At 45.3% G+C, this 22,561-nt stretch overlaps 1 protein-coding gene across 2 annotated transcripts in view; it reads right to left on the bottom strand.

Moving 5' to 3' along the window:
- Window positions 1-475: 475 nt before the first annotated feature.
- The window catches only part of LOC138511133 (NACHT, LRR and PYD domains-containing protein 3-like), a 239,193-nt gene continuing 217,107 nt past the window's right edge, over window positions 476-22,561 (bottom strand). For both annotated transcript variants that reach the window (XM_069626617.1, XM_069626618.1), the window contains exon 4: window positions 476-5,417. In XM_069626617.1, coding sequence (XP_069482718.1) covers window positions 3,985-5,417 — 1,433 coding nt within the window. In that variant the 3' untranslated portion in view covers window positions 476-3,984. The remainder of the gene's footprint in view (window positions 5,418-22,561) is intronic.

Raw genomic sequence — 22,561 nt, 5'->3', positions numbered from 1 at the left:
GAGGTTGTCCTTGCTGTAGTGGCAGAGATAAACCCACTACTCATGGGAGAAGGGTCTTTGACCCCAACAGAAGAGAGCCAAGAATAGCAGGACGTTGTCCTCATTGCAGTGGCGAGCCTAAGTCCACCGAGTAGTGGAAAGGACCTTTGGACTCTGCTAAATCAGGAAGAGAGAGGCAGAGTGAGCCCAGAAGCTTGGTACAATGTATTGTTGATCCTCCAAGGATTGAAGACCAGGGGAAGGGAGCTCCCCCTGTTTTGTTGTGAACTGTACAGGAAAGGACCTGTGGCTACAAGGAGAAGGGAGTCATTCTCCTGGTAATCGGACTCATTGGAACTACATGCCAGGGGAAGGGAGTCATTCTTCTGGTAATCGGACTCACTGGAACACATGCCAGGGGCAGGGAGTCATTTCCCCTAGTGACTCTTTGAGAAAAGAACATTGTGAAAGACATCCTATGTATCAGGAGAAGGGAGTCATTGCTTGTTTGTTTATTTATTTGGTAATGCGCACCAAACACAGTACAAGATAACTTAAAGCTTAGTTAGAGCATGTTAAGTGCATATGCATACATACAAGAAATGTATAATTACTGCCACTTCCAGTTAAAGTAGAGTGGTAGATGAACTCTTTGGTGAACCTTATTATATTTTTAGTTAAACAGTGTAAGGGATAGAAGTAGGTTGTGACACAGGAAGGAGGACTTTGTTTTGATCTGACATAATGACACACCTTTATATTTAGTTGAGGCAGGGAAGCACCTCCTAGAGTTCTGGATAGTGAGGGTTTTCTTTCTTTTCTTCACCAGAATAAAAGTCTTTGCTTTAAACATGCAAATTAACAAGGGGACTCCTGGGAGTCCCTCTGCCGGACATTAGTCCCGGTTATGAGAGCCATACCCAGATTCTTTAGCTCAATATCTTTTACAGAGGAGACGTATCCAAACGATATCAGTCTTTGTCCTGCCCTTGGGCAGTCCAGCACCGAAATGCTAGGCGATTCTCCTCTGAACAAGAGTACCAACAGCAACCCTAGAAACGTGTTTCGGCCTGGTTGGAACTCATCAGTACAGTGGAGCTGTGCCTCTCTAAGAATAGTGAGCAAAGGGTCCAGGTCTGGATTCCACTAATAACTTAGGGTGAGACCCAAAGTTACTTAAATTATGCAAATTAACAAGGGGTGTTAATTTTGGATAAGAGAAGGCTTCTTACAGTGTATTGTGATACTTTTATTATCTGCTGTCACAGCCCTACTCTACTACAGACAGGGATATGAGAAGGCCGCCTTGAAGGATGCATGTATGTGATGTGTTAAGGCAATTGTGTAAGTGTGCTGTGATGCTTTTATTCACAGCTGTCACTGCCCTACTCTGCTAGAGAAAGGGATATCAGAAGGCCACTATGAAGGATGCATGTGTGTGATGTGTTAAGGTGATTGTGTAAGTGTGTTGTGATGCTTTTATTCTCTGCTGTCACTGCCCTACTCTGCTAGAGACAGGGATATGAAAAGGCTGCCTTGAAGGATGCGTGTGTGATGTGTTAAGGTGATTGTGTAAGTGTTTTTGTTCACTGCTGTCGCTGTCCTACTCTACCAGAGACAGGGATATCACAAGGCCACCTTGAAGGATGCATGTGTGTGATGTGTTAAGGTGATTGTGTAAGTGTGTTGTGATGCTTTTATTCTCTGCTGTCACTGTCCTACTCTACTAGAGACAGGGATATGAGAAGGCCATCTTGAAGGATGCATGTGTGTGATGTGTTAAGGTGATTGTGTAAGTATGTTGTGATGCTTTTATTCTCTGCTGTCACTGTCCTACTCTACTAGAGACAGGGATATGAGAAGGCCATCTTGAAGGATGCATGTGTGTGATGTGTTAAGGTGATTGTGTAAGTATGTTGTGATGCTTTTATTCTCTGCTGTCACTGTCCTACTCTACTAGAGACAGGGATATGAGAAGGCCGCCTTGAAGGATAAATGTGTGTGAAGTGTTAAGGCTGATTGTGTAAGAGTGCTATGATGCTTTTATTCTCTGCTGTCACTGTCCTACTCTACTAGAGACCAGGATATCACAAGGCCACCTTGAAGGATGCATGTGTGTGATGTGTTAAGGTGATTGTGTAAGTGTGTTGTGATGCTTTTATTCTCTGCTGTCACTGTCCTACTCTACTAGAGACAGGGATATCACAAGGCCACCTTGAAGGGTGCATGTGTGTGATGTGTTAAGGTGATTGTGTAAGTGTTTTTGTTCACTGCTGTCACTGTCCTACTCTACTAGAGACTGGGATATCACAAGGCCACCTTGAAGGATGCATGTGTGTGATGTGTTAAGGCGATTGTGTAAGTGTGTTGTGATGCTTTTATTCACTGCTGTCACTGCCCTTCTCCACTAGAGACAGGGATATGAAAAGGCCACCTTGAAGGATGCATGTGTGCGATGTGTTAAGGCGATTGTGTAAGTGTGTTGTGATGCTTTTATTCACTGCTGTCACTGCCCTTCTCTACTAGAAAAAGGGACATCAAAAGGCCTCCCTGAAGGATGCATGTGTGCGGTGTGTTAAGGCGATTGTGTAAGTGTGTTGTGATGCTTTTATTCACTGCTGTCACTGCCCTTCTCCACTAGAGACAGGGATATGAAAAGGCCACCTTGAAGGATGCATGTGTGTGATGTGTTAAGGTGATTGTGTAAGTGTGTTGTGATGCTTTTATTCACTGCTGTCACTGTCCTACTCTACTAGAGAAAGGGAAATCACAAGGCCATCCTGAAGGATGCATGTGTGTGATGTGTTAAGTAAGACAGAGAGAGAAAGAGAGTGAGAAAGCGAGAGAGTGAAAGAGAGAGAAAGAGCAAAAGAGATAAAGAGAGAAAAAGAGATGGAGAGAGAAAGAAAGAGAACGAGTAAAGGGAAAGAGAGAAAGAGAAAGACAGACAGAAGGTGAGAGAGAAAGAAAGAGAACGAAAGAGAGAAAGAGAAGAGAGAGAGAAAGAAAGAAAGAGAAAGAAGAGAAAGAAAGAGAGAAGAAAGAGAGAAAGAATGAGCAAAATCGAGAAAGAAAGAGCAAGAGAGAGAGACCTAGAGACAGAACGAAAGAGAAAAGGAGCGAGAGAGAGAGAGAGAGTGAGAGAAAAGAGAGCAATAAAGAGAAAGCGAGAGAAAGAAATAGAAAGAGAGCGAAAAAGTGAAAGAGAAACAACGATAGAGAGCGAAAGAGAGTGCAAGAGAGAGAGAAAGAGGGAAAGAGAAAGAGAGGGAGAATGAAAGAAATAAATAGAAACAGAGAAAGAGAGAGAGAGGAGAGAGAGCAAAAGAGAAAGAATGAAAGAGAGTGGGAGCGAAAGAGAGTGAAAGAGGAAGAGATCGAGAAAAGAGAGAGCCTAAGAAAGAGAAAGAGAAAGAAGAGAGAGCAAGAGAGAAAGGGCGCGAGACCCCCACACCCGCAGACACACAGTCTGAAATGCTCTTCTTTACTGTAGGCAACATGTTAACATGTTTATCCCCACATGTAGTAGGGCCAGCCTTCTGATACTGGTGTGTTCACTATAGCAGGTCACTAGTATGTGCCGTGATGGGGTACATGACGTGTACTGAAGAATCTCATTAGTGCTAGTGTTAGCTCTCTCCAATATGTAGGACCCATGAACGCATTTTCTATACAGTATCCTAAGTAATTCTCATCCTCTGTTGCTCCTTTCAAAAAATCTCCATCTTGAGTCTCGTGTATGCAGCGGAGCAGCTCCAGCCTTCGATTCTGTTCCCAATCGCTCAAGAACCAGTAGCTGCTCCTGTCCCAGTAGATGCCCCTGTAGATGCCCCTGTTGCTGCACCCACCCCAGAAGTTGCCCCAGAAGTTGTTCCCGACCCAGAAGCTGCTCAAGCCCCTGAAGCTGCTCCTGCTGTTGCATCGCTTCAGTTCCGACTTCACCCACTCCAGTAAAGCAGCTTTTGTCTCTGTTGAAATCGTCCATTGGAAGCTTCTCTCCATCTTTTACTGTAGGTCAGAGTTGAGAAGCCCAAATAGAAAGCGCACAGTCAGCGTCAAGTGACCATGTCGCCTATAGTCTCGCAATAAGCGGGTCACCTGTGCACGCAGATTCTCTGTGTGCTCTGCCCTCGCCTCATCTTCTCCCAAGATAAAATACAAGGCTGCAAAGAACTCTTGAAAGCTCAGGTGGAGAAAGCTGTAGAGGTTGTACCTGGTATCATCTTTCCTAAAAAGGTCATTGGTTAGGAAGAGTGATTGGACGGCTTGGATGTCTACACCATGTCTTCTTAGGTCCTCTTCCTCAAAGAGTATTTTCTGCTGGCAGATTCCTTCGTAGGCCAAGGCACACAACCGCTTCAGGTTATTGCTAACCGTGCTCCGCTGGGAACCAGTGCTCTGTTGCACTAGTAAACCAGACAGAAAGAGCAAGTAGACCGAAGTAGTGGATTTTGAAAGATGCACAAACTCTTCTCTTGTCTCCATCTGTTGTTTAATGGCTTTGCAGACAATCCAGCACACAATGGGTACAAAGCACATGGTATAGAGAAGTTCATTTTCCTTTACAACATTAAAAGCTTGTGAGCCCTGGCTTTCATTTCCAAAGAACTTGTTGAAATATTCCTTCCTGTCCTCTTCAGAAAACCCAAGAATCTCTGCAAATCGCTCGTCGTTCCCACACTGCACAAGATACCGGGTGAGGGCCTCCAAAGCAGTCGGTCTGGTGGTGATGAGAAGAAAGGACTCTGGAAGGTACCGTCTTCTTAACAAATGGATTATTGATTTGTGGGACAGAGGGTTTTTGTCAGGATATGATATATGATATAATATGGCATTTATAAAGCGCCTATACACACGTATATTAAGGTGCGATGGATCATCTCGGGGCAAATCTTTGGGTAATTTAAGTTCATCAAAGCCATCGATAATGAAGAGCACTTTTTGGGGTTCTGCCTCTATAGCTTCCATTGTCAGGAGGGGTTTCCCCCCACATATGTGCACTATAATGTCCTCAATGGTCTGCTGCCCTCCAAGCTGGTTCACTTCTCTACATTGAATATAGAACACATATTGGAACTTGTCCTGGAAGAGGTGGCCTGATGCCCAGTCCAGCAGGATCTTTTGGGCGGTCATGGTCTTCCCAATGCCGGCCACTCCCTGGAGCACTACAGTGCTGGGGATGTGCCCATCCTTTTCAGGCTTGAATAAGTCTTGGATGCTAGAGTAGGAATCGGAAGCCCGTTCTGCCATGAGCTCCAGATGCCTCCTTCCAGAGGCCATTATTTCATCTTCTCTCTCTTCCTTCGGACGATGCCTCTGCAATATTATTAATTTTGTGTAGCTGTCTTGTAACATCACTCTTTCACCCGGCAGTCTGCTCTCATCTTCCATCGCCCTGAATCTTCTTTTCATAAGTTCTTTAAACTTCTCCTTGTTTTCTATTTCAGTGCAGACCCAAACACATGGGGAGGAAAGGAAAAGAAATGGGCAAGTTACTAACGGGGTGGATTCTTTTCACAGCATAAACATTCATGTTGAACACTAGGCCAGGGCGAACACATTCGGACACATTTGGAATCGCCTGATTTTCAGCACTGACCAAAGCTCTAGTACTTTCCAGATGGCTGGCAATGGGTGTCTGATGCCAGCTTCTGGAGCTTCTAAGCAGTGGCGAAGACCTTGTTTTAAGCATCATTATAAGGCAAGCAGTTATTGTACTTTTACAGAGTTTGAGTAGGTCAGATTTGCCAGAATGTGTTTTTCTGAATTTCACAGAAAGCCAAGCTACGCCCTTGGACATTTTGTTTTTCAGACAGTCTTTATTTTCTGTGCCTCACACGCTCGCAGATTGCACACCAGGCGCTATATTCAAAGCACACACTACCAGAGGCTCGTGCACTCCAGATGTGGCCCTTGCACTCCAGATGTGGCCCCTAGTCCTCCTGCCAACTTCTGGGGAAGGTACGGATGCCTGGCGGTCTGGCAGGGGCAGGGGCACGAGCCACAGATTATCTGCGTGTCCTGAGTCTCAGTGGCTGCTCCAGGAATCCTTTCTGCTACAGCCCATTGGATACACACCAGTAACATACCTGCACACATTCAGCGCCACAGGTGCTTCTCTCACACTTAATGATCAGTCCTGTACATGCCTCAGCTAATGGCCATGAGCTGTCAGGGAAACCCAAGAAAAGTGTGACAAAATGACTTCTGCTCTGCAGAAGTACAAGGATGAGTAGTGGCTAAACAACCTAATCAGCCCACACAGCTAAGCGACATAGCTCCTACAATAGGCTTCTCTGTGCTACTCTGCAGGAGTACAAGAATGAGTAGTGGCTAAACTACCTACTCAGCCCCCACGGCTAAGCGACAAAGCTCCTACAAGAGGCTTCTCTGTGCTACTCTGCAGGAGTACAAGGATAAGTAGTGGCTAAACCACCTACTTAGCCCCCATAGCCAAGCAAAATAACTCCTGCAACGGGCGTCTCTGTTCACTAAATGATCATTCCTATATATGCCTTAGCTAATGACCATGAACTATCTGGGAAACCAAAGAAAAGGGTGACAGAATGACTTCTGTTCTGCAGGAGTTCAAGGATGAATAGTGGCTAAATCACCTACTTAGCCCCCACAGCTAAGCGACATAGCTCCTGCAATAGGCTTCTCTGTGCAAAAAATGATCAGTCCTGTACATGCCTCAGCTAATGACTGTGAACTGTCAGGGAAACCCAAGAAAATTGAGACAAACTGACTTCTGCTCTGCAAGAGTACAAGGATGAGTTGTGGCAAAACCACCTACTTAGACCTCACAGCTAAGCGACATAGCTCCTGCAATAGGCTTCTCAGTGCACTAAATTATCAGTCCTGTACATGACTCAGCTAATGACCATGAACTGTCAGGGATTTTTATTTATTTATTTTATTTATTTCACATTTATAAAGCGCTCACACAGCCCGCAGGCATCGAGGCGCTGTTACAGGAATTGTCTTTTTTGTTTTTCTTAGTTGCGTAATTGTGTGGTTTTTTTTTTTTCTTAGTTACGTATTTATAACGCGCTTAAACACCCAAAGGTTTCTAAGCGCGGACCCGGGGATCGAACCTGTTGTTGCTCCGTGTCGTCTTGCTTCCAAGACGCGCACGCTGCCGCTGAGCTATCCTCCCGGGACACCCAAGAAAATTGTGACAAAATTACTTCTGCTCTGCAGGAGTACAATGATGAGTCGTGGCTAAACCACCTACTCAGCCCCCACAGCTAAGCAATATAGCTCCTGCAATAGGCTTCTCTGTGCACTAAATGATAAGTAATGCACATGCCTCAGCTAATGACCATGAACCATCAGGGAAACGCAAGAAAATTGAGACAAAATGACTTCTGCTCTGCAGGAGTACAATGATGAGTCGTGGCTAAACCACCTACTTAGCCCCCACAGGTAAGCGACATAACTCCTACAATAGGCTTCCCTGTGCTACTCTGCAGGAGTACAAGGATGAGTAGTGGCTAAACCACCTACTTAGTCCCCACAGCTAAGCGACATAGCTCCTACAATAGGCTTCTCTGTGCACAAAATGATCAGTCCTGTACATGCCTCAGCTAATGACTGTGAACTGTCAGGGAAACCCAAGAAAATTGAGACAAACTGACTTCTGCTCTGCAAGAGTACAAGGATGAGTTGTGGCAAAACCACCTACTTAGACCTCACAGCTAAGCGACATAGCTCCTGCAATAGGCTTCTCAGTGCACTAAATTATCAGTCCTGTACATGACTCAGCTAATGACCATGAACTGTCAGGGATACCCAAGAAAATTGTGACAAAATTACTTCTGCTCTGCAGGAGTACAATGATGAGTCGTGGCTAAACCACCTACTCAGCCCCCACAGCTAAGCAATATAGCTCCTACAATAGGCTTCCCTGTGCTACTCTGCAGGAGTACAAGGATGAGTAGTGGCTAAACCACCTACTTAGCCCTCACAGCTAAGCGACATAGCTCCTGCAATAGGCTTCTCTGTGCACTAAATGATCAGTCCTGTACATGTCTCAGCTAATGACCGTGAACTGTAAGGGAAACCCAAGAAAAGTGTGACAAAATGACTTCTGCTCTACAGGAGTACAAGGATGAGTAGTGGCTAAGGCACCTACTAAGCCCTCACAGCTAAGCGACATAGCTCCTGCAATAGGCGTCTCTTTGCACTAAATGATCAGTACTGTACATGCCTCATTTAATAACCATGCACTGTCAGGGACACCCAAGAAAAGTGTGACAAAATGACTTCTGTTCTGCAAGAGTACAAGGATGAGCAGTGGCTAAACCACCTACTTAGCCCTCACAGCTAAGCGACATAGCTCCTACAAAATGTTTCTCTGTGCTACTCTGCAGGAGTACAAGGATGAGTAGTAGCTAAACCACCTACTCAGCCACCACCGCTAAGCGATATAGCTCCTGCAATAGGCTTCTCCGTGCACTAAATAATCGGTCCTGTACATGACTCATGAACTGTCAGAGAAACCCAAAAAAGTGTGACAAAATGAATTCTGCTCTGCAGGAGTACAAGGATGAGTAGTGGCTAAACCACCTACTCAGCCCCCACAGCTAAGCGACATAGCTCCTACAAAATGTTTCTCTGTGCTACTCTGCAGGAGTACAAGGATGAGTAGTGGCTAAACCACCTACTCAGCCACCACCGCTAAGCGATATAGCTACTGCAATAGGCTTCTCTGTGCACTAAATGATCAATACTGTACATGCCTCATTTAATAACCATGCACTGTCAGGGGAACACCCAAGAAAAGTGTGACAAAATGACTTCTGTTCTGCAGGAGAACAAGGATGAGCAGGGGCTAAAGCATCTACTTAGCCCTCACAGCTAAGCGACATAGCTCCTGCAATAGGCTTCTAGGCTTCTCTGTGCACTAAATGATCAGTCCTGTACATGCCTCAGATAATGACCATGAACTGTCAGGGAATCTCAAAAAAAGTGTGACAAAATGACTTCTGCTCTGCAGGAATATAAGGATGAGTATTGGCTAAACCACCTTCTTAGTCCCCTCAGCTAAGTGACATAGCTCCTACAACAAGCTTCTCTGTGCACTAAATGATCAGTCCTGTACATGACTGAGCTAATGACCATGAACTGTCAGGGAAAGCCAAGAAAATTGTGACAAAATGACTTCTGCTCTGCAGGATTGCAAGGATGTGTAGTGGCTAAATCACCAACTTAGCCGCCACAGCTAAGCGACATAGCTCCTACAATAGGCTTCTCTGTGCACTTAATGATCAGAACTGTACATGCCTCAGCTAATGACCGTGAACTGTCAGGGAAACCCAAGAAAAGTGTGACAAAATGACTTCTGCTCTGCAGGAGTACAAGGATGAGTAGTGGCTAAACCACCTACTTAGCCCTCACAGCTAAGCGACATAGCTCCTACAACAGGCTTCTCTGTGCACTAAATGATCAGTCCTGTACATGACTGAGCTAATGACAGTGAACTGTTATGGAAACCCAAGAAAAGTGTTGCAAAATGACTTCTGCTCTGCAGGGGTACAATGATGAGTAGTGGCTAAACAACCTAGTTAGCCCTCTAAGCTAAGCGACATAGCTCCTGCAATAGGCTTCCCTGTGCACTAAATGATCAGTACTGTACATGCCTCATTTAACCATGCACTGTCAGGGGAACACCCAAGAAAAGTGTGACAAAATGACTTCTGTTCTGCAGGAGTACAATGATGAGTCGTGGCTAAACCACCTATTCAGCCCCCACAGCTAAGCGACATAGCTCCTACAAGAGGTTTCTCTGTGCTACTCTGCAGGAGAAGGATGAGTAGTGGCTAAACCACTTACTCAGCCACCTTCGCAAAGCGATATAGCTCCTGCAAAAGGCTTCTCTGTGCACTAAATGATCAGTACTGTACATGCCTCATTTAATAACCATGCACTGTCAGGGACACCCAAGAAATGTGTGACAAAATGACTCCTGTTCTGCAGGAGTACAAGGATGAGCAGTGGCTAAACCACCTACTTGGCCCTCACAGCTAAGCGACATAGCTCCTGAAATAAGCTTCTCTGTGCACTAAATGATCAGTCCTATACATGACTCAGCTAATGACCATGAACTGTCAGGGAAAGCCAAGAAAATTGTGACAAAATTACATCTGCTCTGAAGGAGTTCATGGATGAGTAGTGGCTAAATCACCTACTTAGCCCGCACAGCTAAGCGACATAGCTCCTACAACAGGCTTCACTGTGCACTAAATAATCAGTACTGTACATGCCTCACCTAATGACCATGCACTTTCAGGGAAAAACAACAAAAGTGTGACAAAATGACTTCTGCTCTGCAGGAGTACAAGGATAGTTTGTGGCTAAACCACCTACTCAGCCCCCACAGCTAAGCGACATAGCTCCTACAAGAGGTTTCTCTGTGCTACTCTGCAGGAGTACAAGGATGAGAAGTGGCTAAACCACCTACTCAGCCACCACCGCTGAGCAATATAGTTCCAGCAATAGGCTTCACTGTGCACTAAATGATCAGTACTGTACATGCCTCAGATAATGACTATGAACTGTCAAGCAAACCCAAGAAAAGTGTGACAAAATGACTTCTGCTCTGCAGGAATATAAGGATGAGCAGTGGCTAAACCACCTACTTAGCCCCCACAGCTAAGCGACATAGTTCCTGTAATAGGCTTCTCTGTGCACAAAATGATTAATCCTGTACATGCCTGAGCTAATGACCATGAACTGTTATGGAAACCCAAGAAAAGTGTGACAAAATGACTTCTGCTCTGCATGAGTACAAGGATGAGTAGTGGATAAACCACCTACTCAGCAACCACCGCTAAGTGATATAGCTCCTGCAATAGGCTTCTCTGTGCACAAAATGATCAGTCCAGTACATGCCTCAGCTAAGGACTATGAACTGTTGGGGAAGCCCAAGAAATTGAGACGAAATGACTTCTGCTCTGCAGGAGTACAAGGATGAGTAGTGGCTGAACCACCTACTTAGTCCCCACAGCTAAGCGACATAGCTCCTACAATAGGCTTCTCTGTGCTACTCTGCAGGAGTACATTGATGAGTAGTGGCTAAACCACCTACTCAGCCCCCACAGCTAAGCGACATAGCTCCTACAAGCAGTTTCTCTGTGCTACTCTGCAAGAGTACAAGGATGAGCAGTGGCTAAACCACCTACTTAGCCCTCACAGCTAAGCGACATAGCTCCTGCAATAGGCTTCTCTGTGCACTAAATGATCAGTCCTGTACATGCCTCAGATAATGACCATGAACTGTCAGGGAAACCCAAGAAAAGTGTGACAAAATGACTTCTGCACTGCAGGAATATAAGGATGAGTAGTGGCTAACCACCTACTTAGCCCTCACAGCTAAGCGACATAGCTCCTACAATAGCCTTCCCTGTGCACTAAATGATCAGTCCTGGACATGCCTCAGCTAATGACCATGCACTGTCAGGGAAAAACAACAAAAGTGTGACAAAATGTCTTCTGTTCTGCAGGAGTACAAGGATGAGTAGTGGCTAAACCCCCTACTTAGCCCTACAGCTATGCAACATAGCTCCTACAATAGGCTTCACTGTGCACTAAATGATCAGTACTGTACATGCCTCAGCTAATGACCATGCACTGTCAGGGAAACCCAACAAAAGTGTGACAAAATGACTTCTGCTCTGCAGGAGTACAAGGATGAGTAGTGGCTAAACCACCTACTTAGCCCTCACAGCTAAGCGGTATAGCTCCTGCAATAGGCTTCTCTGTGCACTAAATGATCAGTCCTGTACATGCCTCAGATAATGACCATGAACTGTCAGGGAAACCCAAGAAAAGTGTGACAAAATGACTCTGCAGGAGTACAAGGATGAGTAGTGGCTAAACCACCTACTCAGCCCCCACAGCTAAGCGACATAGCTCCTACAAGAGGTTTCTCCGTGCTACTCTGCAGGAGTACAAACATGAGTAAGGCTAAACCACCTACTCAGCCACCACCGCTAAGCGATATAGCTCCTGCAATAGGCTTCCCTGTGCACTAAATGATCAGTCCTGTACACGACTCAGCTAATGACCATGAACTGTCAGGGAAACCCAAAGAAATGTTGACAAAATGACTTCTGCTCTGAAGGAGTTGAAGGATGAGTAATGGCTAAACCACCAACTTAGCCCCCACAGCTAAGCAATATAGCTCCTGCAATAGGCTTCTCTGTGCACTAAATAATCAGTCCTGTACATGACTCATGAACTGTCAGGCAAACCCAAAAATGTGTGACAAAATAACTATTGCTCTGCAGGAGTACAAGGATGAGCAGTGGCTAAACCACCTACTTCGCCCTCACAGCTAAGTGACATAGCTCCTGCAATAGGCTTCTCTGTGCACTAAATGATCCATCCTGTACATGACTCAGCTAATGGCCATGAACTGTAAGGGAAACCCAAGAAAAGTGTGACAAAATGACTTCTGCTCTGCATGAGTACAAGGATGAGCAGTGGCTAAACCACCTACTTAGCCCTCACAGCTAAGCGACATAGCTCCTGCAATAGGCTTCTCTGTGCACTAAATTATCAGTCCTGTACATGACTCAGCTAATGACCATGCACTGTCAGGGACTTTCAAGAAGAGTGTGACAAAATGACTTCTGTTCGTCAGGAGTACAAGGATGAGCAGTGGCTAAACCACCTACTTCGCCCTCACAGCTAAGTGACATAGCTCCTGCAATAGGCTTCTCTGTGCTACTCTGCAGGAGTACAAGGATGTGTAGTGGATAAACCACCTACTCAGCCCCCACAGCTAAGCGACATAGCTCCTACAAGAGGCTTCTCTGTGCTACTCTGCAGGAGTACAAGGATGAGTAGTGGCTAAGCCACCTACTAAGCCCTCACAACTAAGCAACATAGCTCCTGCAATAGGCGTCTCTTCGCACTAAATAATCAGTCCTATACATGCCTCAGCTAATGACCATGAACTGTAAGGGAAACCCAAGAAAAGTGCGACAAATTGACTTTTGCTCTGCAGGGGTTCAAGGATGAGTAGTGGCTAAATCACCTACTTAGCCCCCATAGCTAAGCGACATAGCTCCTACAATAGGCTTCTCTGTGCACTAAATGAGCAGTCCTGTACGTGACTCAGTTAATGACCATGAACCGTCAGGGAAACCCAAGAAAATTGAGACAAAATGACTTCTGCTCTGCAGGAGTACAATGATGAGTCGTGGCTAAACCACCTACTTAGCCCCCATAGCTAAGTGACATAGCTCCTACAATAGGCTTCTCTGTGCACTAAATGAGCAGTCCTGTACGTGACTCAGTTAATGACCATGAACCGTCAGGGAAACCCAAGAAAATTTAGACAAAATGACTTCTGCTCTTCAGGAGTACAATGATGAGTCGTGGCTAAACCACCTATTCAGCCCCCACAGCTAAGCGACATAGCTCCTGCAATAGGCTTCTCTGTGCACTAAATGATCAGTCCTGTACATGCCTCAGATAATGACCATGAACTGTCAGGGAAACCCAAGAAAATTTAGACAAAATGACTTCTGCTCTTCAGGAGTACAATGATGAGTCGTGGCTAAACCACCTATTCAGCCCCCACAGCTAAGCGACATAGCTCCTACAAGAGGTTTCTCTGTGCTACTCTGCAGGAGAAGGATGAGTAGTGGCTAAACCACCTACTCAGCCACCTTCGCAAAGCGATATAGCTCCTGCAAAAGGCTTCTCTGTGCACTAAATGATCAGTACTGTACATGCCTCATTTAATAACCATGCACTGTCAGGGACACCCAAGAAATGTGTGACAAAATGACTCCTGTTCTGCAGGAGTACAAGGATGAGCAGTGGCTAAACCACCTACTTGGCCCTCACAGCTAAGCGACATAGCTCCTGCAATAAGCTTCTCTGTGCACTAAATGATCAGTCCTATACGTGACTCAGCTAATGACCATGAACTGTCAGGGAAAGCCAAGAAAATTGTGACAAAATGACATCTGCTCTGAAGGAGTTCATGGATGAGTAGTGGCTAAATCACCTACTTAGCCCGCACAGCTAAGCGACATAGCTCCTACAACAGGCTTCACTGTGCACTAAATAATCAGTACTGTACATGCCTCACCTAATGACCATGCACTTTCAGGGAAAAACAACAAAAGTGTGACAAAATGACTTCTGCTCTGCAGGAGTAAAAGGATAGTTTGTGGCTAAACCACCTACTCAGCCCCCACAGCTAAGCGACATAGCTCCTACAAGAGGTTTCTCTGTGCTACTCTGCAGGAGTACAAGGATGAGAAGTGGCTAAACCACCTACTCAGCCACCACCGCTGAGCAATATAGTTCCAGCAATAGGCTTCACTGTGCACTAAATGATCAGTACTGTACATGCCTCAGATAATGACTATGAACTGTCAAGCAAACCCAAGAAAAGTGTGACAAAATGACTTCTGCTCTGCAGGAATATAAGGATGAGCAGTGGCTAAACCACCTACTTAGCCCCCACAGCTAAGCGACATAGTTCCTGTAATAGGCTTCTCTGTGCACAAAATGATCAATCCTGTACATGCCTGAGCTAATGACCATGAACTGTTATGGAAACCCAAGAAAAGTGTGACAAAATGACTTCTGCTCTGCATGAGTACAAGGATGAGTAGTGGATAAACCACCTACTCAGCAACCACCGCTAAGTGATATAGCTCCTGCAATAGGCTTCTCTGTGCACAAAATGATCAGTCCAGTACATGCCTCAGCTAAGGACTATGAACTGTTGGGGAAGCCCAAGAAATTGAGACGAAATGACTTCTGCTCTGCAGGAGTACAAGGATGAGTAGTGGCTAAACCACCTACTTAGTCCCCACAGCTAAGCGACATAGCTCCTACAATAGGCTTCTCTGTGCTACTCTGCAGGAGTACATTGATGAGTAGTGGCTAAACCACCTACTTAGTCCCCACAGCTAAGCGACATCGCTCATACAATAGGCTTCCCTGTGCACTAAATGATCAGTCCTGTACATGCCTCATTTAATAACCATGCACTGTCAGGGACATCCAAGAAAAGTGTGACAAAATGACTTCTGTTCTGCAGGAGTACAAGAATGAGCAGTGGCTAAACCACCTACTTAGCCCTCACAGCTAAGCGACATAGCTCCTGCAATAGGCTTCTCTGTGCACTAAATGACCAGTCCTGTACATGACTGAGCTAATGAACGTGAACTGTTATGGAAACCCAAGAAAAGTGTTGCAAAATGACTTCTGCTATGCAGAAGTACAAGGATGAGTAGTGGCTAAACCACCTACTTAGCCCCCACTGGTAAGCTACATAGCTCCTACAATAGGCTTCTCTGTTCTACTCTGCAGGAGTACAAGGATGAGTAGTGGCTAAACCACCTACTTAGCCCTCACAGCTAAGCGACATAGCTCCTGCAATACGCTTCTCTGTGCACTAAATGATCAGTCCTATACATGCCTCAGCTAATGACCGTGATCTGTCAGGGAAACCCAAGAAAAGTGTGACAAAATGTCTTCTGTTCTGCAGGAGTCCAAGGATGAGTAGTGGCTAAACCACCTACTTAGCCCTCACAGCTAAGCGACATAGCTCCTACAATAGGCTTCTCCGTGCACTAAATGATCAGTACTGTACATGCCTCATTTAATAACCATGCACTGTCAGGGAAACCCAAGAAAATTGAGACAAAATGACTTCTGCTTTTCAGGAGTACAATGATGAATAGTGGCTAAACCACCTACTTAGCCCCCACAGCTAAGCGACATAGCTCCTGTAATAGGTTTCTCTGTGCACAAAATGATCAGTCCAGTACATGCCTCAGCTAATGACTATGAACTGTAAGGGAAACCCCAGAAAAGTTTGACAAAATGACTTCTGCTCTTCAGTAGTACATGGATGAGTAGTGGCTAAACCACCTACTCAGCCCCCACAGCTAAACGATATAGCTCCTGCAATAGGATTCTCTGTGCACTAAATGACCAGTCCTGTACATGACTGAGCTAATGAACGTGAACTGTTATGGAAACCCAAGAAAAGTGTTGCAAAATGACTTCTGCTATGCAGAAGTACAAGGATGAGTAGTGGCTAAACCACCTACTTAGCCCCCACTGGTAAGCTACATAGCTCCTACAATAGGCTTCTCTGTGCTACTCTGCAGGAGTACAAGGATGAGTAGTGGCTAAACCACCTACTTAGCCCTCACAGCTAAGCGACATAGCTCCTGCAATACGCTTCTCTGTGCACTAAATGATCAGTCCTATACATGCCTCAGCTAATGACCGTGATCTGTCAGGGAAACCCAAGAAAAGTGTGACAAAATGTCTTCTGTTCTGCAGGAGTCCAAGGATGAGTAGTGGCTAAACCACCTACTTAGCCCTCACAGCTAAGCGACATAGCTCCTACAATAGGCTTCTCCGTGCACTAAATGATCAGTACTGTACATGCCTCATTTAATAACCATGCACTGTCAGGGAAACCCAAGAAAATTGAGACAAAATGACTTCTGCTTTTCAGGAGTACAATGATGAATAGTGGCTAAACCACCTACTTAGCCCCCACAGCTAAGCGACATAGCTCCTGTAATAGGTTTCTCTGTGCACAAAATGATCAGTCCAGTACATGCCTCAGCTAATGACTATGAACTGTAAGGGAAACCCCAGAAAAGTTTGACAAAATGATTTCTGCTCTTCAGTAGTACATGGATGAGTAGTGGCTAAACCACCTACTCAGCCCCCACAGCTAAACGATATAGCTCCTGCAATAGGATTCTCTGTGCACTAAATGATCAGTACTGTACATGCCTCATCTAATGACCATACACTGTCAGGGAAACCCAAGAAAAGTGTGACAAAATGTCTTCTGTTCTGCAGGAGTACAAGGATGAGTAGTGGCTAAGCCACCTACTTAGCCCCCACAGCTAAGCGACATGGCTCCTGCAACAGGTTTCTCTGTGCACGAAATGATTAGTCCTGTACATGACTCAGCTAATGACTGTGAACTGTTACGGAAACCCAAAAAAAGGGTCCCAAAATGACTTTGGCGCTGCAGGAGTACAAGGATGAGTAGTGGCTAAACCACCTACTTAGTCCCCACAGCTATGCGACATACCTCAGATAATCGACTTCTCTGTCCACTAAATGATCAGTCCGGTACATGACTCAGCTAATGACCATGAACTGTCTGGGAAACCCAAGAAAAGTGTGACAAAATGACTTCTGCTCTGCAGGAGTACAAGGATGAGTAGTGGCTAAACCACCTACTTAGGCCACAGCTAAGCGACATAGTTCCTACAATAGGCTTCTCTTTGCACTAAATGATCAGTCCTGTACATGACTGAGCTAATGACCACAAACTGTTATGGAAACCCTAGAAAAGTGTGACAAAATGACTTCTGCTCTGCAGGAGAACAAGGATGAGTAGTGGCTAAACCACCTACTTAGGCCACAGCTAAGCGACATAGTTCCTACAATAGGCTTCTCTTTGCACTAAATGATCAGTCCTGTACATGACTGAGCTAATGACCACAAACTGTTATGGAAACCCTAGAAAAGTGTGACAAAATGACTTCTGCTCTGCAGGAGAACAAGGATGAGTAGTGGCTAAACTACCTACTAAGCCCCCACCTGCTAAGCAACATAGTTCCTACAATAGGCTTCTCTGTGCACTAAATAATCAATACTGTACATGACTCAGCTAATTACCATGAACCGTCAGGGAAACCCAAGAAAAGTGTGACAAATGACTTCTGCTCTGCAGGAGTACAAGAATGAATAGTGGCTAAACCACCTACTCAGCCCCCACAGCTTGTTTGTTTGTTTATTTATAGGGCGCCAGAAAACCCTTGGGTAGCTGGGGCGCACAGAATAACAAGACTGCTTAGAACTTGGTTACAGGTTGCATATTCCAGGTTGTTGGTAACATAAATTGTATACAGTAATTACATTATGTACATTCTTTACATGTAAGGGTGGAAAGGTAACAAATTATATACAGTAAATACATTATTTACATTTTACATGTAAGAGTGGAGGGGTACGTGTGTCATCAGATCACAATGCTCAGGGTCACCGGTTTCAGAGGTTGTTGCGTCGAAGCCAGGTGCGGGTATGGTGCCTGAAGCTGTTGTAGGCCTGGTCCCTTCTTAGTTCAACTGGTAGGGCGTTCCAGTACTGGCTGCTTGCACAGGGAAGCTATTACCTCCTGTTTTTTTTAGTCAGAATCTAGGGGTTTGGAGGCAGAAAGAGTTGGCTGTTCTGGTTGGTCGTGCAGTGGTTTTTCTGATTATTCTATCCCTAAGGTATGGGGGGGCTGCATTGTTCAGACATTTGAATGTTAGTGTGACAATTTTGAAGGTGATCCTATCGCTAATGTTTAGCCAAGCGATATAGCTCCTGCAATAGGCTTCTCTTTGCTCTAAATGATCAGTCCTGTACATGCCTCAGCTAATGACCATGAACTGTCAGGGAAACTCATGAAAAGCGTGACAAAATGACAAAATGACTTCTGCTCTTCAGGAGTACAAGGGTGGGTAGTGGCTAAACCACCTTGAGCTGGGTATTCCATGTGTGGCTTAGCTGTTTTTAAAATGGCTCTTTCGGGAGTAACCTTCTTCCCTTCTTCCCTTCTGTTAAGATGGATTTCTGAACTCTGACCTGGTGGGCAGAGGTTCAGAAGGCCAGCCTAGTTTCTTGGAACAGGGTAACCCCTGGACAAGCCAGACCAATCAAGGTAGCTATGGCTGGAGGGGTGAGGATGACTGAAATACCGGGCCATTCCGACCTTGGAGGGCCCGGTATTTGCCCATTCAAGGAACCCGGACCCGGCACATCCCCATTCCCATTTCAGCCCCCATAGGGCTCAATGGGAATGGGGATGATGCTAACAACGGACCCGTTAATGATGGGCCCGTTGTTAGCATCCTGGTCTGCTCACGGGACCCACTAAGGACTCCTGGTAAAACCAGGCATCATTAGGGGGTCCCGCGAGGAGACCTCGTAATGAGGCGGTAGGGGGTTAACGGGGCCAGCATCTCTGCCGGCCCCGTTAATCCCCTACCGCCAGGGTCGTAATGAGGCCCATTGTCTCTCTCTTCCCTCTGGAAGGCTTCCCTCTCTTTGTCTGACATTGCCTGTGCCCAACTCGTGCAACTTCTCTCGTCTTCATTTCTATTCAGAGTCAGTCTGTCTAAAGAAAACTCCTTATGTCTTGTGCTACAAGGGGCTTCCTCCGTGTGATACAACTGAGTGCTCTTGAGATGATCATTCTTTCCCTTCCCCTGACCTTCCTTCTGAGCTCTCATGTCATAGTATACTTTATCGATTGCTTCCCCAATGCTACTTGAGTCAAACTCGTCTTCTGGATTTACTCTAGACATGCCTGGTAATGACTTGGATTCGGGAAACAATTCCTCTATGTCGTCCCATGCTACCTGTGGATTGGGATTTCTTTCCTCCCTTTCCAAATAATCAAGAATGCGTGCTCTCTGCCTTCGTTTACGTTCCATATCCTGATCGAAATGTCTGCGCTTTCTCTCTTACTCTGTCTTCCTCTCTTTTTTCACATCTCTCCTCTCATTTGCCTTCGCATCTCTTCATCTTTTCGTCTTTTTATTCTTTTCTCTCGTATCCTTTGCTGCTGTTCTTCTATTCTTTTCTGTTCTAACCTTTCTCTCTCATCAGCTATTCTTTGCTTATTGTCGTGTTTCCTTTGCTCTTCCGCTCTCTTGTTGTTTAGCTTGTTCATCTTGATATAAGTTCTCTCGTTTCTGTCTATCTTTTCTTCTTGCCCATTCATCTTTTAACCATTCTTCTCTTTCCCTGTCCTTTTTATCTCGTTCATCTTGATCTCCCCTTTGTCTCATGACCTCAATGCCTTTACCATCAATTTTCAGTAAAATCTGACCTCCCATCCATTCATTCTGTAAGAGCGCTATCTCATCAGTTGTATCTCCACCTCTTTTCCATCTTTTTATTTCTCTTCCTATATCTAGAGATGTGTTTGCTCGATCACTTCTTTCATTATCGCGTCTCTGTGATGCTGGAAATGCATCAGAGGGACAAGGCCTCCGTATCTGTGTCCTTTACTGCTTTTTATCATGTGTTCTGTCGTATTTTGTACGCAGGAGTCCATGTGGGACTCTTGGCGGTGCAGCTCTCTCTTTTGGTTTGGTGTACAGACCCATGTAATATCCTTATGGCACCCATGGGTGGGGTTACAACCCTGTGCCCCTAGTGTATGTTTTTGGGCACCTGTGGGTGGCCCACAGAGCAGGGTACGGGCTGGTGGCAGCTCCGTGCTGAATTGACAGGTGCCCTGAGCATCCTCCATTTTGGGATGCCCAGGCCCTGTCATTGGAATTGGTAGATTCCTGATGGAGACAAGATGACCCTCGTGACCTCTTGCCTTCCATCGCCTGTTACCTTGGTTTTCCCGAAGTCCCGGGCAGACCTGACTCTGTCCCTTCCCCCTGACTGGCTGTTGGGTGGAAGTTCCATATATGGTAGTGTGGGGAAGTGCCAACCAGACTGGCTGGAGCCTTCCCAACGACCATATGTTGTGGGTACACTTGTGGGTGGGACCTGGGTGAAGGGAGTGTGCGACGCATATACACTTCTTGTTGTGGATGTCTGGTCTCTGGTGTTTGACACAATGACTGAGACAGCCCTGCCCGAAACTGGTATGAATGCAGTGTGTAGTGTTGAATGGCGTGGTATTTGTCCGAATCCACATTCCTTGTTGTGAGTGTCTGGAGAGAAGTGAATGACCTGAATGCACCGTATGCCTGATTGGCTTCCTGCCTGCATGAATGCCCTTCTGACCGATTGGTTGCCTGAGTGTGGCCCAGCAGAATGAATGGGAGATCAACTAGTATATTACTAGTATATTATTATATTACTGCTGCTTTAAGTTCCCTTAATGGGTATAACCCCTCATCTTTCTTGTTCTCGCTTTCTGTTTCAAGCGGGGCGGGCAGAGCAGAAGGCTCTTCACCCCCTTCTTTGCATATATTGAGTATCCAATCTAAAGGACGCTCCTCCTTTTTTATCTGGTACATTTTCCAAAGTTCTAGACTCACAAGGCGTTTTTTTGACTTCTTCCCAGTATACGCTGCATGCAAATATGTCATCATATGCTGCAGGACTGCCTTGGATAATGAGCCTCCTTTTGGCCACGGCAAAAACATTTTGTCTGCGGTTCCCTTAACCCACTCTGCACTGTACTGTCTAAGTTTAGGTGCATGTTTCGGCAGTGACAACCTCCATTCTTAATTCGTCTATCTTTCACTTATTTAGCACTGGTTTATTTCTATTCACAGATTTTTTAAATTGTGTTTCATAAAAATAATACAATATGAGGGAGCAGCAACCGTTGCAGGCTCCAATCCCATTAATCACAATTTTACTTTCATCTTGCTAAAAACAACTATCAAATATAATTTAAAAAAAACAATGAATTTCCTACTCACAACTTCACACTGTTCTACTATACACATTTTTTTCTCACCTTTAACTATGACATCATCACAACTCACAATAACATAAAACAGACAGACTTGACCAGTCACATGAATTCCATACGATCTATTCTCTTAGACTCGTCTTGCCCTCTAAAACTTCTCCGATTGGAACTTAAACCTATCTATTTCTGGATCGTCTTTTATCGATCCCGTCTCCTAGCTCATCCACTTATGGGACTTTAGGTAAAAGGTTTCTGCCATCACTCTTTAAAGCCTAGGAACAGGGCGTATTTCCTTATCGTATTATCATGACCTCACTCACGACTACTCTATCATTTTGCTTGTCCTCACTCTTCAATATCTCATTTCCCATATACATATATATTACACTCTTACTCTTATGTTATATTTTATCCCGCCTGCCTCCGTTACGCTCCCTTTCTTGATTTGCCACACTTTTCAGTCTATTTTACTCACTGTTCACATGTTTTTTTCTTCGGACCCTCAGGATCACTGCCTTAGTTACCGCCTCTTCGAGCTGCTTTTCGATCTGCGACTCGTACATGGGGAGGGGTTCCTATGCAAACTAGGGGTCCCGTCAACCGTCCTTGCAAGGAATTTAGGAAATTACACTATCCACTATCTACAGGGAGTTTCACGTCCTGGTCAGCCGAATGGCAAAGGTCATACGATATTGCTGAGACTCTAAAGTTCTTCAACACTTCTCTTTTTGATATCTCCTCTGTAGAATACAGATGTTTATTCGACACTTTGTGCTAATTGTTATCTGGATACTGAAGATCCATTCCCCACCTCCCCCTTTTTAACCATCACACACTGGCTCCCTTTGAGTCCCATGTTCTTGAATCACATCTCACATTTAGGTAAGATACCCTTACCTCCTCTACTCACTATGTACCATATCCCCCACCTTACAGAGGATTTACCAACTTGCTCATCCCTTTCTTCCTCCCATTCAACACACGACTTACTTTTCCAATTTTAGGCATGACAATCTGAGTGCTCACAGCTACAGTGGACCACTCACCTCGTCTATCGTGGGTGAGTTACAATCAACATACTTACCTTACAATACCATATTGGGTGAGGTACCTCTAGCTAATGAGACCATT

This window comes from Ambystoma mexicanum, chromosome 6p (assembly GCF_040938575.1).
Source record: "Ambystoma mexicanum isolate Mex_15411 chromosome 6p, UKY_AmexF1_1, whole genome shotgun sequence".
Lineage (NCBI taxonomy): Eukaryota > Metazoa > Chordata > Amphibia > Caudata > Ambystomatidae > Ambystoma > Ambystoma mexicanum.
The sequence above is the reverse complement of the archived record's forward strand: the minus strand, read 5'-3'. Positions and strand labels throughout refer to the sequence as shown.